General features: G+C 53.1%; 1 protein-coding gene across 4 annotated transcripts in view; it reads left to right on the plus strand.

Moving 5' to 3' along the window:
• Nucleotides 1–18,333, plus strand: part of LOC146079868 (uncharacterized) — a 158,646-nt gene that overhangs the window by 100,066 nt on the left and 40,247 nt on the right. For all 4 annotated transcript variants that reach the window (XM_083186537.1, XM_083186538.1, XM_083186536.1 and 1 more), the window contains 2 exons: nucleotides 1,459–1,496; nucleotides 4,721–4,805. In XM_083186537.1, coding sequence (XP_083042663.1) covers nucleotides 1,459–1,496; nucleotides 4,721–4,805 — 123 coding nt within the window. The remainder of the gene's footprint in view (nucleotides 1–1,458; nucleotides 1,497–4,720; nucleotides 4,806–18,333) is intronic.

Consider the following 18,333-nt stretch of genomic DNA (forward strand, 5'->3'; position numbering starts at 1 on the left):
ACTCCCCCCCACATGCCATCAGACCCTCACATGCCCCTTCACTGACACACATGCTATTATACCCTCACATGCCCCTTTACTGCCCCAAATTTCATCATATCCTCATGCCCCTTCACTACCACACATGCCATCATACCCTCACATGCCCCTTCACTGCCCCCAAATGTCATCAGATCCTCACATGCCCCTTCACTGCCACACATGCCATCATACCCTCACATGCCCCTTTACTGCCACACATGCCATCATACCCTCACATGCCCATCCACTTCCCTCACATGCCATCAGACCCTCACATGCCCCTTCACTGCCACACATGCCATCATACCCTCAAATGCCTCTTCACTGCCCCCAAATGTCATCAGATCCTCACATGCACCTTCACTTACACACATGCCACCAGATCCTCACATGCCCCTTCACTGCCACACATGCCATCATACCCTCACATGCCCCTCCACTCCCCCCCCACATGCCATCAGACCCTCACATGCCCCTTCACTGCCACACATGCTATCATACCCTCACATGCCCCTTCACTGCCACACATGCTATCATACCCTCACATGCCCCTTCACTGCCACACATGCTATCCTACCCTCACATGCCCCTTCACTGCCACACATGCTATCCTACCCTCACATGCCCCTTCACTGCCACACATGCTATCCTACCCTCACATGCCCCTTCACTGCCACACATGCTATCATACCCTCACATGCCCCTTTACTGCCCCCAAATTTCATCAGATCCTCATGCCCCTTCACTACCCCCACATGCCATCAGCCCACCTTGCATGCCCCTTCACTGCCTGCACATGCCATCTCACATATTTACGAATGTGTAATGGGCCCATAAGTGATAAGGTATCCGGACTATTTGTCTACAACAAGAAGATAGACAGCCATTAGGTCGACACCATTAGTTCGACAACTCAATAGGTCGACATGCTTTTAGGTCGACATACCATTAGGTCGACATGTCATTAGGTCAACACTGCCATTAGGTCGACAGTGTCTAGGTCGACAGTCAAAAGGTCGACATGGTTTTTTTCACTGTTTTTTGAGCCGACATGTGCCGACAGGCGGTATTTCATGCCCTACCATCCACTAGGGCGTGGCGTTAGATTATAATAGTGTGCCGAGTGCAGCGAGGCACCGTGCCCGAAGCATTGCGAGCGGCTGCGGTTCACTTCAAACTGTGTCCTTGTCGACTGTGTCGACATTTGGGTAAAAAAACAGTGAAAAAAACCATGTCGACCTTTTGACTGTCGACCTAGGCACTGTCGACCTAATGGTATGTCTATCTTCTTGTTGTAGACAAATGGTCCCGCATCCCAGTGATAATGAATGAGCCCCTCACTGTGAGCGACAGTTTATATCCCCACTGTGTGAAGCCGCAGATACAGTTCCAGCTGTGTCGCTGCTCATCCTCCTCATTGGATTCTCTGTTTTATAGGTGTCCATTAGGATTTGGCGGCTTTAACTGTGAGGAATGTAAGTAGTGACAACATATATGGTAACTCCATAATCTGTTCTGATATATCACAAAGCTCTCTTATATTCCGGGGTGTGCATGTATTGTATGTACCTAATATTTGGGAGTGGACCCAATTCCTGAGGACCCAGACAAGCACAGGGATTGTATCCCACCGGTAGTGCAGTGGGGTCTGATCCATGTTGCAAACTGATCTCCTATGTGCCACTGTACTGGGGAGGAGTGGAGATTGTTTGGCTGAAAGATCCCTGGTTCACTGTGATACATCCTGTAGTGTCCTCCTTCAGTCTGCCCATGGTGATACGTCCCGTAGTGTCCTCCTTCAGTCTGCCCATGGTGATACATCCTGTAGTGTCCTCCTTCAGTCTGCCCATGGTGATACGTCCCGTAGTGTCCTCCTTCAGTCTGCCCATGGTGATACGTCCCGTTGTGTCCTCCATCAGTCTGCCCATGGTGATACGTCCCGTAGTGTCCTCCTTCAGTCTGCCCATGGTGATACATCCCGTAGTGTCCTCCTTCAGTCTGCCCATGGTGATACGTCCCGTAGTGTCCTCCTTCAGTCTGCCCATGGTGATATGTCCCGTAGTGTCCTCCTTCAGTCTGCCCATGGTGATACGTCCCGTAGTGTCCTCCTTCAGTCTGCCCATGGTGATACGTCCCGTAGTGTCCTCCTTCAGTCTGCCCATGGTGATACGTCCCGTAGTGTCCTCCTTCAGTCTGCCCATGGTGATACGTCCTGTAGTGTCCTCAATCAGTCTGCCCATGGTGATACGTCCCGTAGTGTCCTCCATCAGTCTGCCCATGGTGATACGTCCCGTAGTGTCCTCCATCAGTCTGCCCATGGTGATACGTCCCGTAGTGTCCTCCATCAGTCTGCCCATGGTGATACGTCCCGTAGTGTCCTCCATCAGTCTGCCCATGGTGATATATCCCGTAGTGTCCTCCATCAGTCTGCCCATGGTGATACGTCCCGTAGTGTCCTCCATCAGTCTGCCCATGGTGATACGTCCCGTAGTGTCCTCCATCAGTCTGCCCATGGTGATACGTCCCGTGGTTTCCTCTATCAGTCTGCCCATGGTGATACGTCCCGTAGTGTCCTCCTTCAGTCTGCCCATGGTGATACGTCCCGTAGTGTCCTCCATCAGTCTGCCCATGGTGATACGTCCCGTAGGGTCCTCCTTCAGTCTGCCCATGGTTATACGTCCCGTGGTTTCCTCTATCAGTCTGCCCATGGTGATACGTCCCGTAGTGTCCTCCATCAGTCTGCCCATGGTGATACGTCCCGTAGTGTCCTTCATCAGTCTGCCCATGGTGATACGTCCCGTAGTGTCCTCCTTCAGTCTGCCCATGGTGATACGTCCCGTGGTTTCCTCTATCAGTCTGCCCATGGTGATATATCCCGTAGTGTCCTCCATCAGTCTGCCCATGGTGATACGTCCCGTAGTGTCCTCCATCAGTCTGCCCATGGTGATACGTCCCGTAGGGTCCTCCTTCAGTCTGCCCATGGTGATACGTCCCGTAGTGTCCTCCATCAGTCTGCCCATGGTGATACGTCCCGTGGTTTCCTCTATCAGTCTGCCCATGGTGATATATCCCGTAGTGTCCTCCATCAGTCTGCCCATGGTGATACGTCCCGTAGTGTCCTCCATCAGTCTGCCCATGGTGATACGTCCCGTAGGGTCCTCCTTCAGTCTGCCCATGGTGATACGTCCCGTAGTGTCCTCCATCAGTCTGCCCATGGTGATACGTCCCGTAGTGTCCTCCATCAGTCTGCCCATGGTGATACGTTCCGTAGTGTCCTTCATCAGTCTGCCCATGGTGATACGTCCCGTAGTGTCCTACATCAGTCTGCCCATGGTGATACGTCCCGTAGTGTCCTCCTTCAGTCTGCCCATGGTGATACGTCCCGTAGTGTCCTCCTTCAGTCTGCCCATGATGATACGTCCCGTAGTGTCCTCCTTCAGTCTGCCCATGGTGATACGTCCCGTAGTGTCCTCCATCAGTCTGCCCATGGTGATACGTCCCGTAGTGTCCTTCATCAGTCTGCCCATGGTGATACGTCCCGTAGTGTCCTCCTTCAGTCTGCCCATGGTGATACGTCCTGTGGTTTCCTCTATCAGTCTGCCCATGGTGATATATCCCGTAGTGTCCTCCATCAGTCTGCCAATGATCATACATCCCGTGGTTTCCTCCATCAGTCTGCCCATGGTGATATACTGTATCCCGTAGTGTCCTTCATCAGTCTGCCCATGGTGATACGTCCCGTAGTGTCCTCCATCAGTCTGCCCATGGTGATACGTCCCGTAGTGTCCTCCTTCAGTCTGCCCATGGTGATACGTCCCGTATTGTCCTCCATCAGTCTGCCCATGGTGATATGTCCAGTAGTGTCCTCCTTCAGTCTGCCCATGGTGATACGTCCCGTAGTGTCCTCCATCAGTCTGCCCATGGTGATACGTCCCATGGTGATACATCCCGTAGGGTCCTCCTTCAGTCTGCCCATGGTGATATGTCCCGTAGGGTCCTCCTTCAGTCTGCCCATGGTGATATGTCCCGTAGGGTCCTCCATCAGTCGGCCCATGGTGATACGTCCCGTAGTGTCCTCCATCAGTCTGCCCATGGTGATATGTCCCGTAGGGTCCTCCTTCAGTCTGCCCATGGTGATATGTCCCGTAGGGTCCTCCTTCAGTCTGCCCATGGTGATACGTCCCGTAGGGTCCTCCTTCAGTCTGCCCATGGAGATACGTCCCGTTGGGTCCTCCTTCAGTCTGCCCATGGTGATATGTCCCGTAGGGTCCTCCTTCAGTCTGCCCATGGTGATATGTCCCGTAGGGTCCTCCTTCAGTCTGCCCATGGTGATACGTCCCGTAGTGTCCTCCTTCAGTCTGCCCATGCTGATACGTCCCGTAGTGTCCTCCTTCAGTCTGCCCATGCTGATACGTCCCGTAGTGTCCTCCTTCAGTCTGCCCATGGTGATACGTCCCGTAGGGTCCTCCTTCAGTCTGCCCATGGTGATACGTCCCGTAGGGTCCTCCATCAGTCTGCCCTTGATGATACGTCCCGTAGTGTCCTCCATCGGTCAGGTATATAGGTTACAGGTCATCTGCTCTCTATATACTGACGGACGCATGTACAGTATGGGGTAACGCCTATATATAGCAGACAGACGCAGCATGTGTTGCTCGGGGGATTACAGTGATGTTAGTAACTGGCATTGTTTCCTTAGCGTTCCTGCTGGCGCTGATTGTGGAATCCTGCGCAGGCTGTCTCCTCCTGGCAGCATTAGCCGCGCTGCTCGTCCTCTACTTCAGGTGAGTCTCCCGATCTATTTGGTATTACTGATGAGTCCTCTTACCCCTGGAATAGTGTGCACGAGCTGCGCTGGGCAGCGTAATGTACGTCATGCAGAGAAACCCGCTCACAGTGCACAGGCGCTGCTATAACAAAGCGCGCACACACTAGCATTATGGGTCAGAGTGATAAATAGCCAGCCAATCAGCTTCGGCCTGACGTTTTTTCAAACACAGTCTGTGACATGGCAGGTAGGAGCTGGTGCTGGCTGCATCTGGCCCTATGTCTGTAATATTTTGCTGGAGGTTTTGGGCGAGGGTCTGTTGAGGCACAGGCGAGGGTTTGGCGGTGCCCAGGCAGGTGTAGGCGAGGGTCTGGTGGTGTGAAGTCAGGTGTAGGCGGGGGTCTGATGGGGCACAGGTGGGTGTAGGTGAGGTTCTGGCGGATGTAGGCGAGGTTCTGGGGGTGCGCATGCGGGTGTAGCAGAGGGTCTGGTTGTGTATAGGCGAGGGTCTGGGGTGCGCAGGCGGGTGTAGGCGAAGGTCTGGTGGTGCAGAGACAGGTGTAGGCGAGGGGCTGGCGGTGTGCAGGTGGGTGTAGGCGAGGTTCTGCTGGTGTGCAGGTGGGTGTAGGCGAGGGTCTGGTGGAGCGCAGATGGGTGTAGGCGAGGGTCTGGCGGTGCGCAGGTGGGTGTAGGCGAGGGTCTGGTGGTGTGAAGTCAGGTGTAGGCGGGGGTCTGATGGGGCACAGGTGGGTGTAGGTGAGGTTCTGGCGGGTGTAGGCGAGGTTCTGGGGGTGCGCATGCGGGTGTAGTAGAGGGTCTGGTTGTGTGTAGGCGAGGGTCTGGGGTGCGCAGGCGGGTGTAGGTGAGGGTCTGGTGGTGCAGAGACAGGTGTAGGCGAGGGGCTGGCGGTGCGCAGGTGGGTGTAGGCGAGGGTCTGGTGGTGCGCAGGCGGGTGTAGTAGAGGGTCTGGTTGTGTGTAGGCGAGGGTCTGGGGTGCGCAGGCGGGTGTAGGCGAGGGTCTGGTGGTGCAGAGACAGGTATAGGCGAGGGGCTGGCGGTGCGCAGGTGGGTGTAGGCGAGGTTCTGCTGGTGTGCAGGTGGGTGTAGGCGAGGGTCTGCTGGTGTGCAGGTGGGTGTAGGCGAGGGTCTGGTGGTGCGCAGATGGGTGTAGGCGAGGGTCTGGCGGTGCGCAGGTGGGTGTAGGCGAGGGTCTGGCGGGTGTAGGCGGAGGCCTGGGGGTGTGCAGGCGGGTGTAGGTGAGAGCTAGGCGAGGTCCTGGGGGTGCCCAGGCGGGTGTAGGCAAGGGTTTGGGGGTGCCCAGGTTGGTGTAGGCGAGGGTCTGGCGGTGCAAAGGAGGGTGTAGGCGAGGGTCTGCTGGGGCACAGGCAGGTGTAGGCAAGGTTCTGGTGGTGGGAAGGAGGGTGTAAGCGAGGGTCTGGGGGTGCGCAGGCGGGTGTAGTCAAGGGCCTTGAGGTGCACAGGCGGGTGTAGGCGAGGGTCTGGTGGTGCGCAGGCGGGTGTAGGCGAGGGTCTGGTGGTGCGTAAGCGAGGGTCTGGGGGTGCGCAGGCGGGTGTAGGCGAGGGTCTGGTGGTGCGTAAGCGAGGGTCTGCGGCTGCGCAGGCGGGTGTAGGCGAGGTTCTGGGGGTGTGCAGGTGGGTGTAGGCGAGGGTCTGGTGGTGCGCAGGCGGGTGTAGGCGAGGGTCTGGTGGTGCGTAAGCGAGGGTCTGCGGCTGCGCAGGCGGGTGTAGGCGAGGTTCTGTTGGTGTGTAGGCGAGGGAGACTTTAATCTACCTGATGTAAACTGGGAGCTGCCTGTTGCAAGTTCCACCAGAAGTAGGGACAAGCTGAATTCCTTGCAAGGAGCATCCCTCCAGCAATTGGTGAGGGAGCCCACTCATAAGGACACAATATTAGACTTAATACTTACAGATGGTGACAGAATATCTGACGTAAATGTGGGTGAAAACCTGGGATCCAGTGACCATCAAGCAGTATGGTTCAGAATAAAGACAGAGACCGACTCATCGCACACAATAACAAAGGTGTTAGATTTTAGGAAGGCAGATTTTGTAGCGATGGGAAACTCTGTAAGGGATTCTTTGGCAGAGTGGAAGAACTTGGAAGGAGTGCAGGATAAGTGGGAAAAATTAAAAAGTGCAATTCTAAAAGCAACAGAACTTTGTGTCAAAAGAGTTAGGAAAAACACAAGAAAAAGAAAGCCATTGTGGTTTGCAAAAGAAGTAGCAAGTATTGTGAAAGCAAAAAAGTTGGCCTTTAAGAAATTTAAGCAGACGCAGATGAATGAGGACAAAGAGGTGTATCTTGTTAGACAGAAGGAGGCTAAGAAGGTAATCAGATGTGCAAAAGCACAGGCTGAAGAGAAAATGGCCCAGTCAGTGGGTAAAAGGGGGAAAACTTTTTTTAGGTATATAAGTGAAAGGAGAAAAACAAAAAGTGGAATAATTAGACTGAAGACAGAGAGTGGAAGTTTGCTTGAGGGGGACAATGTAATATTATTAATGGATAATATTAATAATTATTTCTGCTCAGTATTCACTGCTTAAAGAGAGGGGAAGGGGCCACAGTTAGGTTGCAAGTATAGTCAGAAAACTGAGGGAGAGACAAGTACATTTACAGAGGAGAAAGTCCTCACAGAACTCTCAAAACTGAAAGTGGATAAATCAATGGGGCCAGATGGGATACATCCAAGGATACTAAAAGATCTTTAAGGGGAGCTGGTAAAATCAATAACAGAATTATTCAACCAGTCACTAGCTACTGGAGTAATCCCAGAGGACCGGAAAACAGCGAATGTAGTCCCACTGCACAAAAGTGGAAGCAAGGAAGAGGTAAGCAACTATCGACCAGTGAGCCTTACATCAGTAGTAGGGAAATTGATGGAAACACTCTTAAAATAAAGAGTTGTGAATATCTCAAAACCAGCAATTTACAGGATCCAAAACAGCATGGGTTTACTGGGGGAAGATCATGTCAAACAAATCTTATTGACTTTTTTGACTGGGTGACTAAAGTAATAGATCAAGGTGGGGCTGTAGATGTAGCTTATCTAGACTTTAGTAAAGCTTTTGACACTGTCCCACATCACAGACTGTTAAATAAACTTGAAAGCTTGGGATTGGATTCTAAGATAGTTGAATGGATAAGAGCGTGGTTGCAGGACAGAAAACAGAGTGTTGTAGTAAACGGAGTACAGTCAAAGGAGGGAAAGGTTACAAGTGGAGTACCCCAGGGATCTGTACTTGGACCGGTGCTTTTTAATATCTTTATTAGTGACATTGCAAATGGAATTGAGGGTAAAATGTGCCTTTTTGCAGATGACACAAAGGTATGCAACAGCATAGACACACCAGGAGGGGTAAAACAAATTATTGAGGATCTAGGTAGATTAGAGTAATGGCCAAGAGAATGGTAACTACAGTTTAATGCCAAAAAATGCAAAATCATGCACTTGGGTTGCAAAAATCCAAAGACTAAATATGGTATAAATGGCACTATAATGGAAACTAATGAGGAAGAGATGGATCTAGATGTCACTATTTCAGGGGACTTAAAAGCAGGTAGGCAATGTAACAAAGCAATGAAGAAGGCAAGTCAGATGCTTGATTGCATAGGGAGAGGTATCAGCAGTAGAAAGAAATAAGTAATAATGCCACTGTATAGGTCATTGGTACGACCTCACCTAGAGTATTGTGTTCAGTTCTGGAGGCCATATCTCCAGAAGGATATAAATACATTAGAGACTGTACAAAGAAGGGCAACTAAAATGGTGCATGGCCTACATCACAAAACGTACCAGGAAAGACTAAAAGATCTTAATATGTATACTTTAGTGCAGAGAAGGGAAAGGGGGGACATGATAGAAACTTTCACATATATCAAGGGTTATAACATGGTACAGGTGGGAGACATTCTTCACAGGAAGAGGAGCAACAGAACACGAGGACATGCACTGACACTAGGGGGAGGAAGGTACAGGTGGGAGACATTAGTCCCAGGAAGAGGAGCAGCAGAACACGAGGACATGCACTGACACTAGAGGGAGGAAGGTACAGGTGGGAGACATTAGTCACAGGAAGAGGAGCAGCAGAACACGAGGACATGCACTGACACTGGGGGGCGTAAGGTACAGGTGGGAGACATTCTTCACAGGAAGAGGAGCAGCAGAACACGAGGACCTGCACTGACACTAGGGGGAGGAAGGTACAGGTGGGAGACATTCTTCACAGGTAGCGGAGCAGCAGAACACGAGGACATGCACTGACACTAGGGGGAGGAAGGTACAGGTGGGAGACATTCTTCACAGGAAGAGGAGCAGCAGAACACGAGGACATGCACTGACACTAGAGGGAGGAGGGTACAGGTGGGAGACATTCTCCACAGGAAGAGGAGCAGCAGAACACGGGGACATGCACTGACACTGGGGGGAGGAAGGTACAGGTGGGAGACATTCTTCACAGGAAGAGGAGCAGCAGAACATGGGGACATGCACTGACACTAGAGGGAGGAGGATACAGGTGGGAGACATTCTCCACAGGAAGAGGAGCAGCAGAACACGGGGACATGCACTGACACTGGGGGGAGGAAGGTACAGGTGGGAGACATTCTTCACAGGAAGAGGAGCAGCAGAACATGGGGACATGCACTGACACTAGAGGGAGGAAGGTACAGGTGGGAGACATTAGTCACAGGAAGAGGAGCAGCAGAACACGGGGACACGCACTGACACTAGAGGGAGGAAGGTACAGGTGGGAGACATTCTTCACAGGAAGAGGAGCAGCAGAACATGGGGACATGCACTGACACTAGAGGGAGGAAGGTACAGGTGGGAGACATTGTTCACAGGAAGAGGAGCAGCAGAACACGAGGACATGCACTGACACTAGAGGGAGGAAGGTACAGGTGGGAGACATTAGTCACAGGAAGAGGAGCAGCAGAACACGAGGACATGCACTGACACTAGAGGGAGGAAGGTAGAGGTGGGAGACATTCTTCACAGGAAGAGGAGCAGCAGAACACGAGGACATGCACTGACACTAGAGGGAGGAAGGTACAGGTGGGAGACATTGTTCACAGGAAGAGGAGCAGCAGAACATGTGGACATGCACTGACACTAGAGGGAGGAAGGTACAGGTGGGAGACATTCTTCACAGGAAGAGGAGCAGCAGAACACAAGGACATGCACTGACACTAGGGGGAGGAAGGTACAGGTGGGAGACATTCTTCACAGGAAGAGGAGCAGCAGAACACGAGGACATGCACTGACACTAGGGGGAGGAGGGTACAGGTGGGAGACATTAGTCACAGGAAGAGGAGCAGCAGAACACGAGGACATGCACTGACACTAGCGGGAGGAAGGTACAGGTGGGAGACGTTCTTCACAGGAAGAGGAGCAGCAGAACACGAGGACATGCACTGACACTAGAGGGAGGAAGGTACAGGTGGGAGACATTGTTCACAGGAAGAGGAGCAGCAGAACACGAGGACATGCACTGACACTAGAGGGAGGAAGGTACAGGTGGGAGACATTAGTCAGAGGAAGAGGAGCAGCAGAACACGAGGACACGCACTGACACTAGAGGGAGGAAGGTACAGGTGGGAGACATTCGTCACAGGAAGAGGAGCAGCAGAACACGAGGACATGCACTGACACTAGCGGGAGGAAGGTACAGGTGGGAGACATTAGTCACAGGAAGAGGAGCAACAGAACATGTGGACATGCACTGACACTAGAGGGAGGAAGGTACAGGTGGGAGACATTCTTCACAGGAAGAGGAGCAGCAGAACACGAGGACATGCACTGACACTAGGGGGAGGAAGGTACAGGTGGGAGACATTCTTCACAGGAAGAGGAGCAGCAGAACACGAGGACATGCACTGACACTAGAGGGAGGAGGGTACAGGTGGGAGACATTCTCCACAGGAAGAGGAGCAGCAGAACACGGGGACATGCACTGACACTGGGGGGAGGAAGGTACAGGTGGGAGACATTCTTCACAGGAAGAGGAGCAGCAGAACATGGGGACATGCACTGACACTAGAGGGAGGAAGGTACAGGTGGGAGACATTAGTCACAGGAAGAGGAGCAGCAGAACACGGGGACACGCACTGACACTAGAGGGAGGAAGGTACAGGTGGGAGACATTCTTCACAGGAAGAGGAGCAGCAGAACATGGGGACATGCACTGACACTAGAGGGAGGAAGGTACAGGTGGGAGACATTGTTCACAGGAAGAGGAGCAGCAGAACACGAGGACATGCACTGACACTAGAGGGAGGAAGGTACAGGTGGGAGACATTAGTCACAGGAAGAGGAGCAGCAGAACACGAGGACATGCACTGACACTAGAGGGAGGAAGGTACAGGTGGGAGACATTCTTCACAGGAAGAGGAGCAGCAGAACACGAGGACATGCACTGACACTAGGGGGAGGAAGGTACAGGTGGGAGACATTAGTCACAGGAAGAGGAGAAGCAGAACACGAGGACACGCACTGACACTAGAGGGAGGAAGGTGCAGGTGGGAGACATTAGTCACAGGAAGAGGAGCAGCAGAACACGAGGACATGCACTGACACTAGGGGGAGGAAGGTACAGGTGGGAGACATTCTTCACAGGAAGAGGAGCAACAGAACACGAGGACATGCACTGACACTAGGGGGAGGAAGGTACAGGTGGGAGACATTAGTCACAGGAAGAGAAGCAGCAGAACACGAGGACATGCACTGACACTAGAGGAGGGAAAGTACAGGTGGGAGACATTCTCCACAGGAAGAGGAGCAGCAGAACACGGGGACATGCACTGACACTGGGGGGAGGAAGGTACAGGTGGGAGACATTGTTCACAGGAAGAGGAGCAGCAGAACACGAGGACATGCACTGACACTAGAGGGAGGAAGGTACAGGTGGGAGACATTAGTCACAGGAAGAGGAGCAGCAGAACACGAGGACATGCACTGACACTAGAGGGAGGAAGGTACAGGTGGGAGACATTCTTCACAGGAAGAGGAGCAGCAGAACACGAGGACATGCACTGACACTAGAGGGAGGAAGGTACAGGTGGGAGACATTGTTCACAGGAAGAGGAGCAGCAGAACATGTGGACATGCACTGACACTAGAGGGAGGAAGGTACAGGTGGGAGACATTCTTCACAGGAAGAGGAGCAGCAGAACACAAGGACATGCACTGACACTAGGGGGAGGAAGGTACAGGTGGGAGACATTCTTCACAGGAAGAGGAGCAGCAGAACACGAGGACATGCACTGACACTAGGGGGAGGAGGGTACAGGTGGGAGACATTAGTCACAGGAAGAGGAGCAGCAGAACACGAGGACATGCACTGACACTAGCGGGAGGAAGGTACAGGTGGGAGACGTTCTTCACAGGAAGAGGAGCAGCAGAACACGAGGACATGCACTGACACTAGAGGGAGGAAGGTACAGGTGGGAGACATTGTTCACAGGAAGAGGAGCAGCAGAACCCGAGGACATGCACTGACACTAGAGGGAGGAAGGTACAGGTGGGAGACATTAGTCAGAGGAAGAGGAGCAGCAGAACACGAGGACACGCACTGACACTAGAGGGAGGAAGGTACAGGTGGGAGACATTCGTCACAGGAAGAGGAGCAGCAGAACACAAGGACATGCACTGACACTAGGGGGAGGAAGGTACAGGTGGGAGACATTAGTCACAGGAAGAGGAGCAACAGAACATGTGGACATGCACTGACACTAGAGGGAGGAAGGTACAGGTGGGAGACATTCTTCACAGGAAGAGGAGCAGCAGAACACGAGGACATGCACTGACACTAGGGGGAGGAAGGTACAGGTGGGAGACATTCTTCACAGGAAGAGGAGCAGCAGAACACGAGGACATGCACTGACACTAGAGGGAGGAGGGTACAGGTGGGAGACATTCTCCACAGGAAGAGGAGCAGCAGAACACGGGGACATGCACTGACACTGGGGGGAGGAAGGTACAGGTGGGAGACATTCTTCACAGGAAGAGGAGCAGCAGAACATGGGGACATGCACTGACACTAGAGGGAGGAAGGTACAGGTGGGAGACATTAGTCACAGGAAGAGGAGCAGCAGAACACGGGGACAAGCACTGACACTAGAGGGAGGAAGGTACAGGTGGGAGACATTCTTCACAGGAAGAGGAGCAGCAGAACATGGGGACATGCACTGACACTAGAGGGAGGAAGGTACAGGTGGGAGACATTGTTCACAGGAAGAGGAGCAGCAGAACACGAGGACATGCACTGACACTAGAGGGAGGAAGGTACAGGTGGGAGACATTAGTCACAGGAAGAGGAGCAGCAGAACACGAGGACATGCACTGACACTAGAGGGAGGAAGGTACAGGTGGGAGACATTCTTCACAGGAAGAGGAGCAGCAGAACATGGGGACATGCACTGACACTAGAGGGAGGAAGGTACAGGTGGGAGACATTGTTCACAGGAAGAGGAGCAACAGAACACGAGGACATGCACTGACACTAGGGGGAGGAAGGTACAGGTGGGAGACATTAGTCACAGGAAGAGAAGCAGCAGAACACGAGGACATGCACTGACACTAGAGGGGGGAAAGTACAGGTGGGAGACATTCTCCACAGGAAGAGGAGCAGCAGAACACGGGGACATGCACTGACACTGGGGGGAGGAAGGTACAGGTGGGAGACATTCTTCACAGGAAGAGGAGCAGCAGAACATGGGGACATGCACTGACACTAGAGGGAGGAAGGTACAGGTGGGAGACATTAGTCACAGGAAGAGGAGCAGCAGAACACGAGGACATGCACTGACACTAGAGGGAGGAAGGTACAGGTGGGAGACATTCTTCACAGGAAGAGGAGCAGCAGAACATGTGGACATGCACTGACACTAGAGGGAGGAAGGTACAGGTGGGAGACATTGTTCACAGGAAGAGGAGCAGCAGAACACGAGGACATGCACTGACACTAGAGGGAGGAAGGTACAGGTGGGAGACATTGTTCACAGGAAGAGGAGCAGCAGAACATGTGGACATGCACTGACACTAGAGGAAAGAAGGTACAGGTGGGAGACATTCTTCACAGGAAGAGGAGCAGCAGAACACGAGGACATGCACTGACACTAGGGGGAGGAAGGTACAGGTGGGAGACATTCTTCACAGGAAGAGGAGCAGCAGAACACGAGGACATGCACTGACACTAGGGGGAGGAGGGTACAGGTGGGAGACATTAGTCACAGGAAGAGGAGCAGCAGAACACGAGGACATGCACTGACACTAGAGGGAGGAAGGTACAGGTGGGAGACATTCTTCACAGGAAGAGGAGCAGCAGAACATGTGGACATGCACTGACACTAGAGGGAGGAAGGTACAGGTGGGAGACATTGTTCACAGGAAGAGGAGCAGCAGAACACGAGGACACGCACTGACACTAGAGGGAGGAAGGTACAGGTGGGAGACATTAGTCACAGGAAGAGGAGCAGCAGAACACGAGGACATGCACTGACACTAGAGGGAGGAAGGTACAGGTGGGAGACATTGTTCACAGGAAGAGGAGCAGCAGAACATGTGGACATGCACTGACACTAGAGGGAGGAAGGTACAGGTGGGAGACATTCTTCACAGGAAGAGGAGCAGCAGAACACGAGGACATGCACTGACACTAGGGGGAGGATGGTACAGGTGGGAGACATTCTTCACAGGAAGAGGAGCAGCAGAACACGAGGACATGCACTGACACTAGGGGGAGGAGGGTACAGGTGGGAGACATTAGTCACAGGAAGAGGAGCAGCAGAACACGAGGACATGCACTGACACTAGCGGGAGGAAGGTACAGGTGGGAGACGTTCTTCACAGGAAGAGGAGCATCAGAACACGAGGACATGCACTGACACTAGAGGGAGGAAGGTACAGGTGGGAGACATTGTTCACAGGAAGAGGAGCAGCAGAACACAAGGACATGCACTGACACTAGGGGGAGGAAGGTACAGGTGGGAGACATTAGTCACAGGAAGAGGAGCAACAGAACATGTGGACATGCACTGACACTAGAGGGAGGAAGGTACAGGTGGAAGACATTAGTCAGAGGAAGAGGAGCAGCAGAACACGAGGACACGCACTGACACTAGAGGGAGGAAGGTACAGGTGGGAGACATTCGTCACAGGAAGAGGAGCAGCAGAACACGAGGACATGCACTGACACTAGGGGGAGGAAGGTACAGGTGGGAGACATTAGTCACAGGAAGAGGAGCAACAGAACATGTGGACATGCACTGACACTAGAGGGAGGAAGGTACAGGTGGGAGACATTCTTCACAGGAAGAGGAGCAGCAGAACACGAGGACATGCACTGACACTAGGGGGAGGAAGGTACAGGTGGGAGACATTCTTCACAGGAAGAGGAGCAGCAGAACACGAGGACATGCACTGACACTAGGGGGAGGAAGGTACAGGTGGGAGACATTCTTCACAGGAAGAGGAGCAACAGAACACGAGGACATGCACTGACACTAGAGGGAGGAAGGTACAGGTGGGAGACATTTGTCACAGGAAGAGGAGCAGCAGAACACAAGGACATGCACTGACACTAGAGGGAGGAAGGTACAGGTGGGAGACATTAGTCACAGGAAGAGGAGCAGCAGAACACGAGGACATGCACTGACACTAGAGGAAGGAAGGTACAGGTGGGAGACATTAGTCACAGGAAGAGGAGCAGCAGAACACAAGGACATGCACTGACACTAGGGGGAGGAAGGTACAGGTGGGAGACATTAGTCACAGGAAGAGGAGCAGCAGAACACGAGGACATGCACTGACACTAGGGGGAGGAAGGTACAGGTGGGAGACATTCTTCACAGGTAGCGGAGCAGCAGAACACGAGGACATGCACTGACACTAGGGGGAGGAAGGTACAGGTGGGAGACATTCTTCACAGGAAGAGGAGCAGCAGAACACGAGGACATGCACTGACACTAGAGGGAGGAGGGTACAGGTGGGAGACATTCTCCACAGGAAGAGGAGCAGCAGAACACGGGGACATGCACTGACACTGGGGGGAGGAAGGTACAGGTGGGAGACATTCTTCACAGGAAGAGGAGCAGCAGAACATGGGGACATGCACTGACACTAGAGGGAGGAGGATACAGGTGGGAGACATTCTCCACAGGAAGAGGAGCAGCAGAACACGGGGACATGCACTGACACTGGGGGGAGGAAGGTACAGGTGGGAGACATTCTTCACAGGAAGAGGAGCAGCAGAACATGGGGACATGCACTGATACTAGAGGGAGGAAGGTACAGGTGGGAGACATTAGTCACAGGAAGAGGAGCAGCAGAACACGGGGACACGCACTGACACTAGAGGGAGGAAGGTACAGGTGGGAGACATTCTTCACAGGAAGAGGAGCAGCAGAACATGGGGACATGCACTGACACTAGAGGGAGGAAGGTACAGGTGGGAGACATTGTTCACAGGAAGAGGAGCAGCAGAACACGAGGACATGCACTGACACTAGAGGGAGGAAGGTACAGGTGGGAGACATTAGTCACAGGAAGAGGAGCAGCAGAACACGAGGACATGCACTGACACTAGGGGGAGGAGGGTACAGGTGGGAGACATTAGTCACAGGAAGAGGAGCAGCAGAACACGAGGACATGCACTGACACTAGCGGGAGGAAGGTACAGGTGGGAGACGTTCTTCACAGGAAGAGGAGCATCAGAACACGAGGACATGCACTGACACTAGAGGGAGGAAGGTACAGGTGGGAGACATTGTTCACAGGAAGAGGAGCAGCAGAACACAAGGACATGCACTGACACTAGGGGGAGGAAGGTACAGGTGGGAGACATTAGTCACAGGAAGAGGAGCAACAGAACATGTGGACATGCACTGACACTAGAGGGAGGAAGGTACAGGTGGAAGACATTAGTCAGAGGAAGAGGAGCAGCAGAACACGAGGACACGCACTGACACTAGAGGGAGGAAGGTACAGGTGGGAGACATTCGTCACAGGAAGAGGAGCAGCAGAACACGAGGACATGCACTGACACTAGGGGGAGGAAGGTACAGGTGGGAGACATTAGTCACAGGAAGAGGAGCAACAGAACATGTGGACATGCACTGACACTAGAGGGAGGAAGGTACAGGTGGGAGACATTCTTCACAGGAAGAGGAGCAGCAGAACACGAGGACATGCACTGACACTAGGGGGAGGAAGGTACAGGTGGGAGACATTCTTCACAGGAAGAGGAGCAGCAGAACACGAGGACATGCACTGACACTAGGGGGAGGAAGGTACAGGTGGGAGACATTCTTCACAGGAAGAGGAGCAACAGAACACGAGGACATGCACTGACACTAGAGGGAGGAAGGTACAGGTGGGAGACATTTGTCACAGGAAGAGGAGCAGCAGAACACAAGGACATGCACTGACACTAGAGGGAGGAAGGTACAGGTGGGAGACATTAGTCACAGGAAGAGGAGCAGCAGAACACGAGGACATGCACTGACACTAGAGGAAGGAAGGTACAGGTGGGAGACATTAGTCACAGGAAGAGGAGCAGCAGAACACAAGGACATGCACTGACACTAGGGGGAGGAAGGTACAGGTGGGAGACATTAGTCACAGGAAGAGGAGCAGCAGAACACGAGGACATGCACTGACACTAGGGGGAGGAAGGTACAGGTGGGAGACATTCTTCACAGGTAGCGGAGCAGCAGAACACGAGGACATGCACTGACACTAGGGGGAGGAAGGTACAGGTGGGAGACATTCTTCACAGGAAGAGGAGCAGCAGAACACGAGGACATGCACTGACACTAGAGGGAGGAGGGTACAGGTGGGAGACATTCTCCACAGGAAGAGGAGCAGCAGAACACGGGGACATGCACTGACACTGGGGGGAGGAAGGTACAGGTGGGAGACATTCTTCACAGGAAGAGGAGCAGCAGAACATGGGGACATGCACTGACACTAGAGGGAGGAGGATACAGGTGGGAGACATTCTCCACAGGAAGAGGAGCAGCAGAACACGGGGACATGCACTGACACTGGGGGGAGGAAGGTACAGGTGGGAGACATTCTTCACAGGAAGAGGAGCAGCAGAACATGGGGACATGCACTGACACTAGAGGGAGGAAGGTACAGGTGGGAGACATTAGTCACAGGAAGAGGAGCAGCAGAACACGGGGACACGCACTGACACTAGAGGGAGGAAGGTACAGGTGGGAGACATTCTTCACAGGAAGAGGAGCAGCAGAACATGGGGACATGCACTGACACTAGAGGGAGGAAGGTACAGGTGGGAGACATTGTTCACAGGAAGAGGAGCAGCAGAACACGAGGACATGCACTGACACTAGAGGGAGGAAGGTACAGGTGGGAGACATTAGTCACAGGAAGAGGAGCAGCAGAACACGAGGACATGCACTGACACTAGAGGGAGGAAGGTAGAGGTGGGAGACATTCTTCACAGGAAGAGGAGCAGCAGAACACGAGGACATGCACTGACACTAGAGGGAGGAAGGTACA

This window comes from Crinia signifera, chromosome 5, assembly GCF_055691185.1.
Source record: "Crinia signifera chromosome 5, ASM5569118v1, whole genome shotgun sequence".
Classification (NCBI taxonomy): Eukaryota; Metazoa; Chordata; class Amphibia; order Anura; family Myobatrachidae; genus Crinia; species Crinia signifera.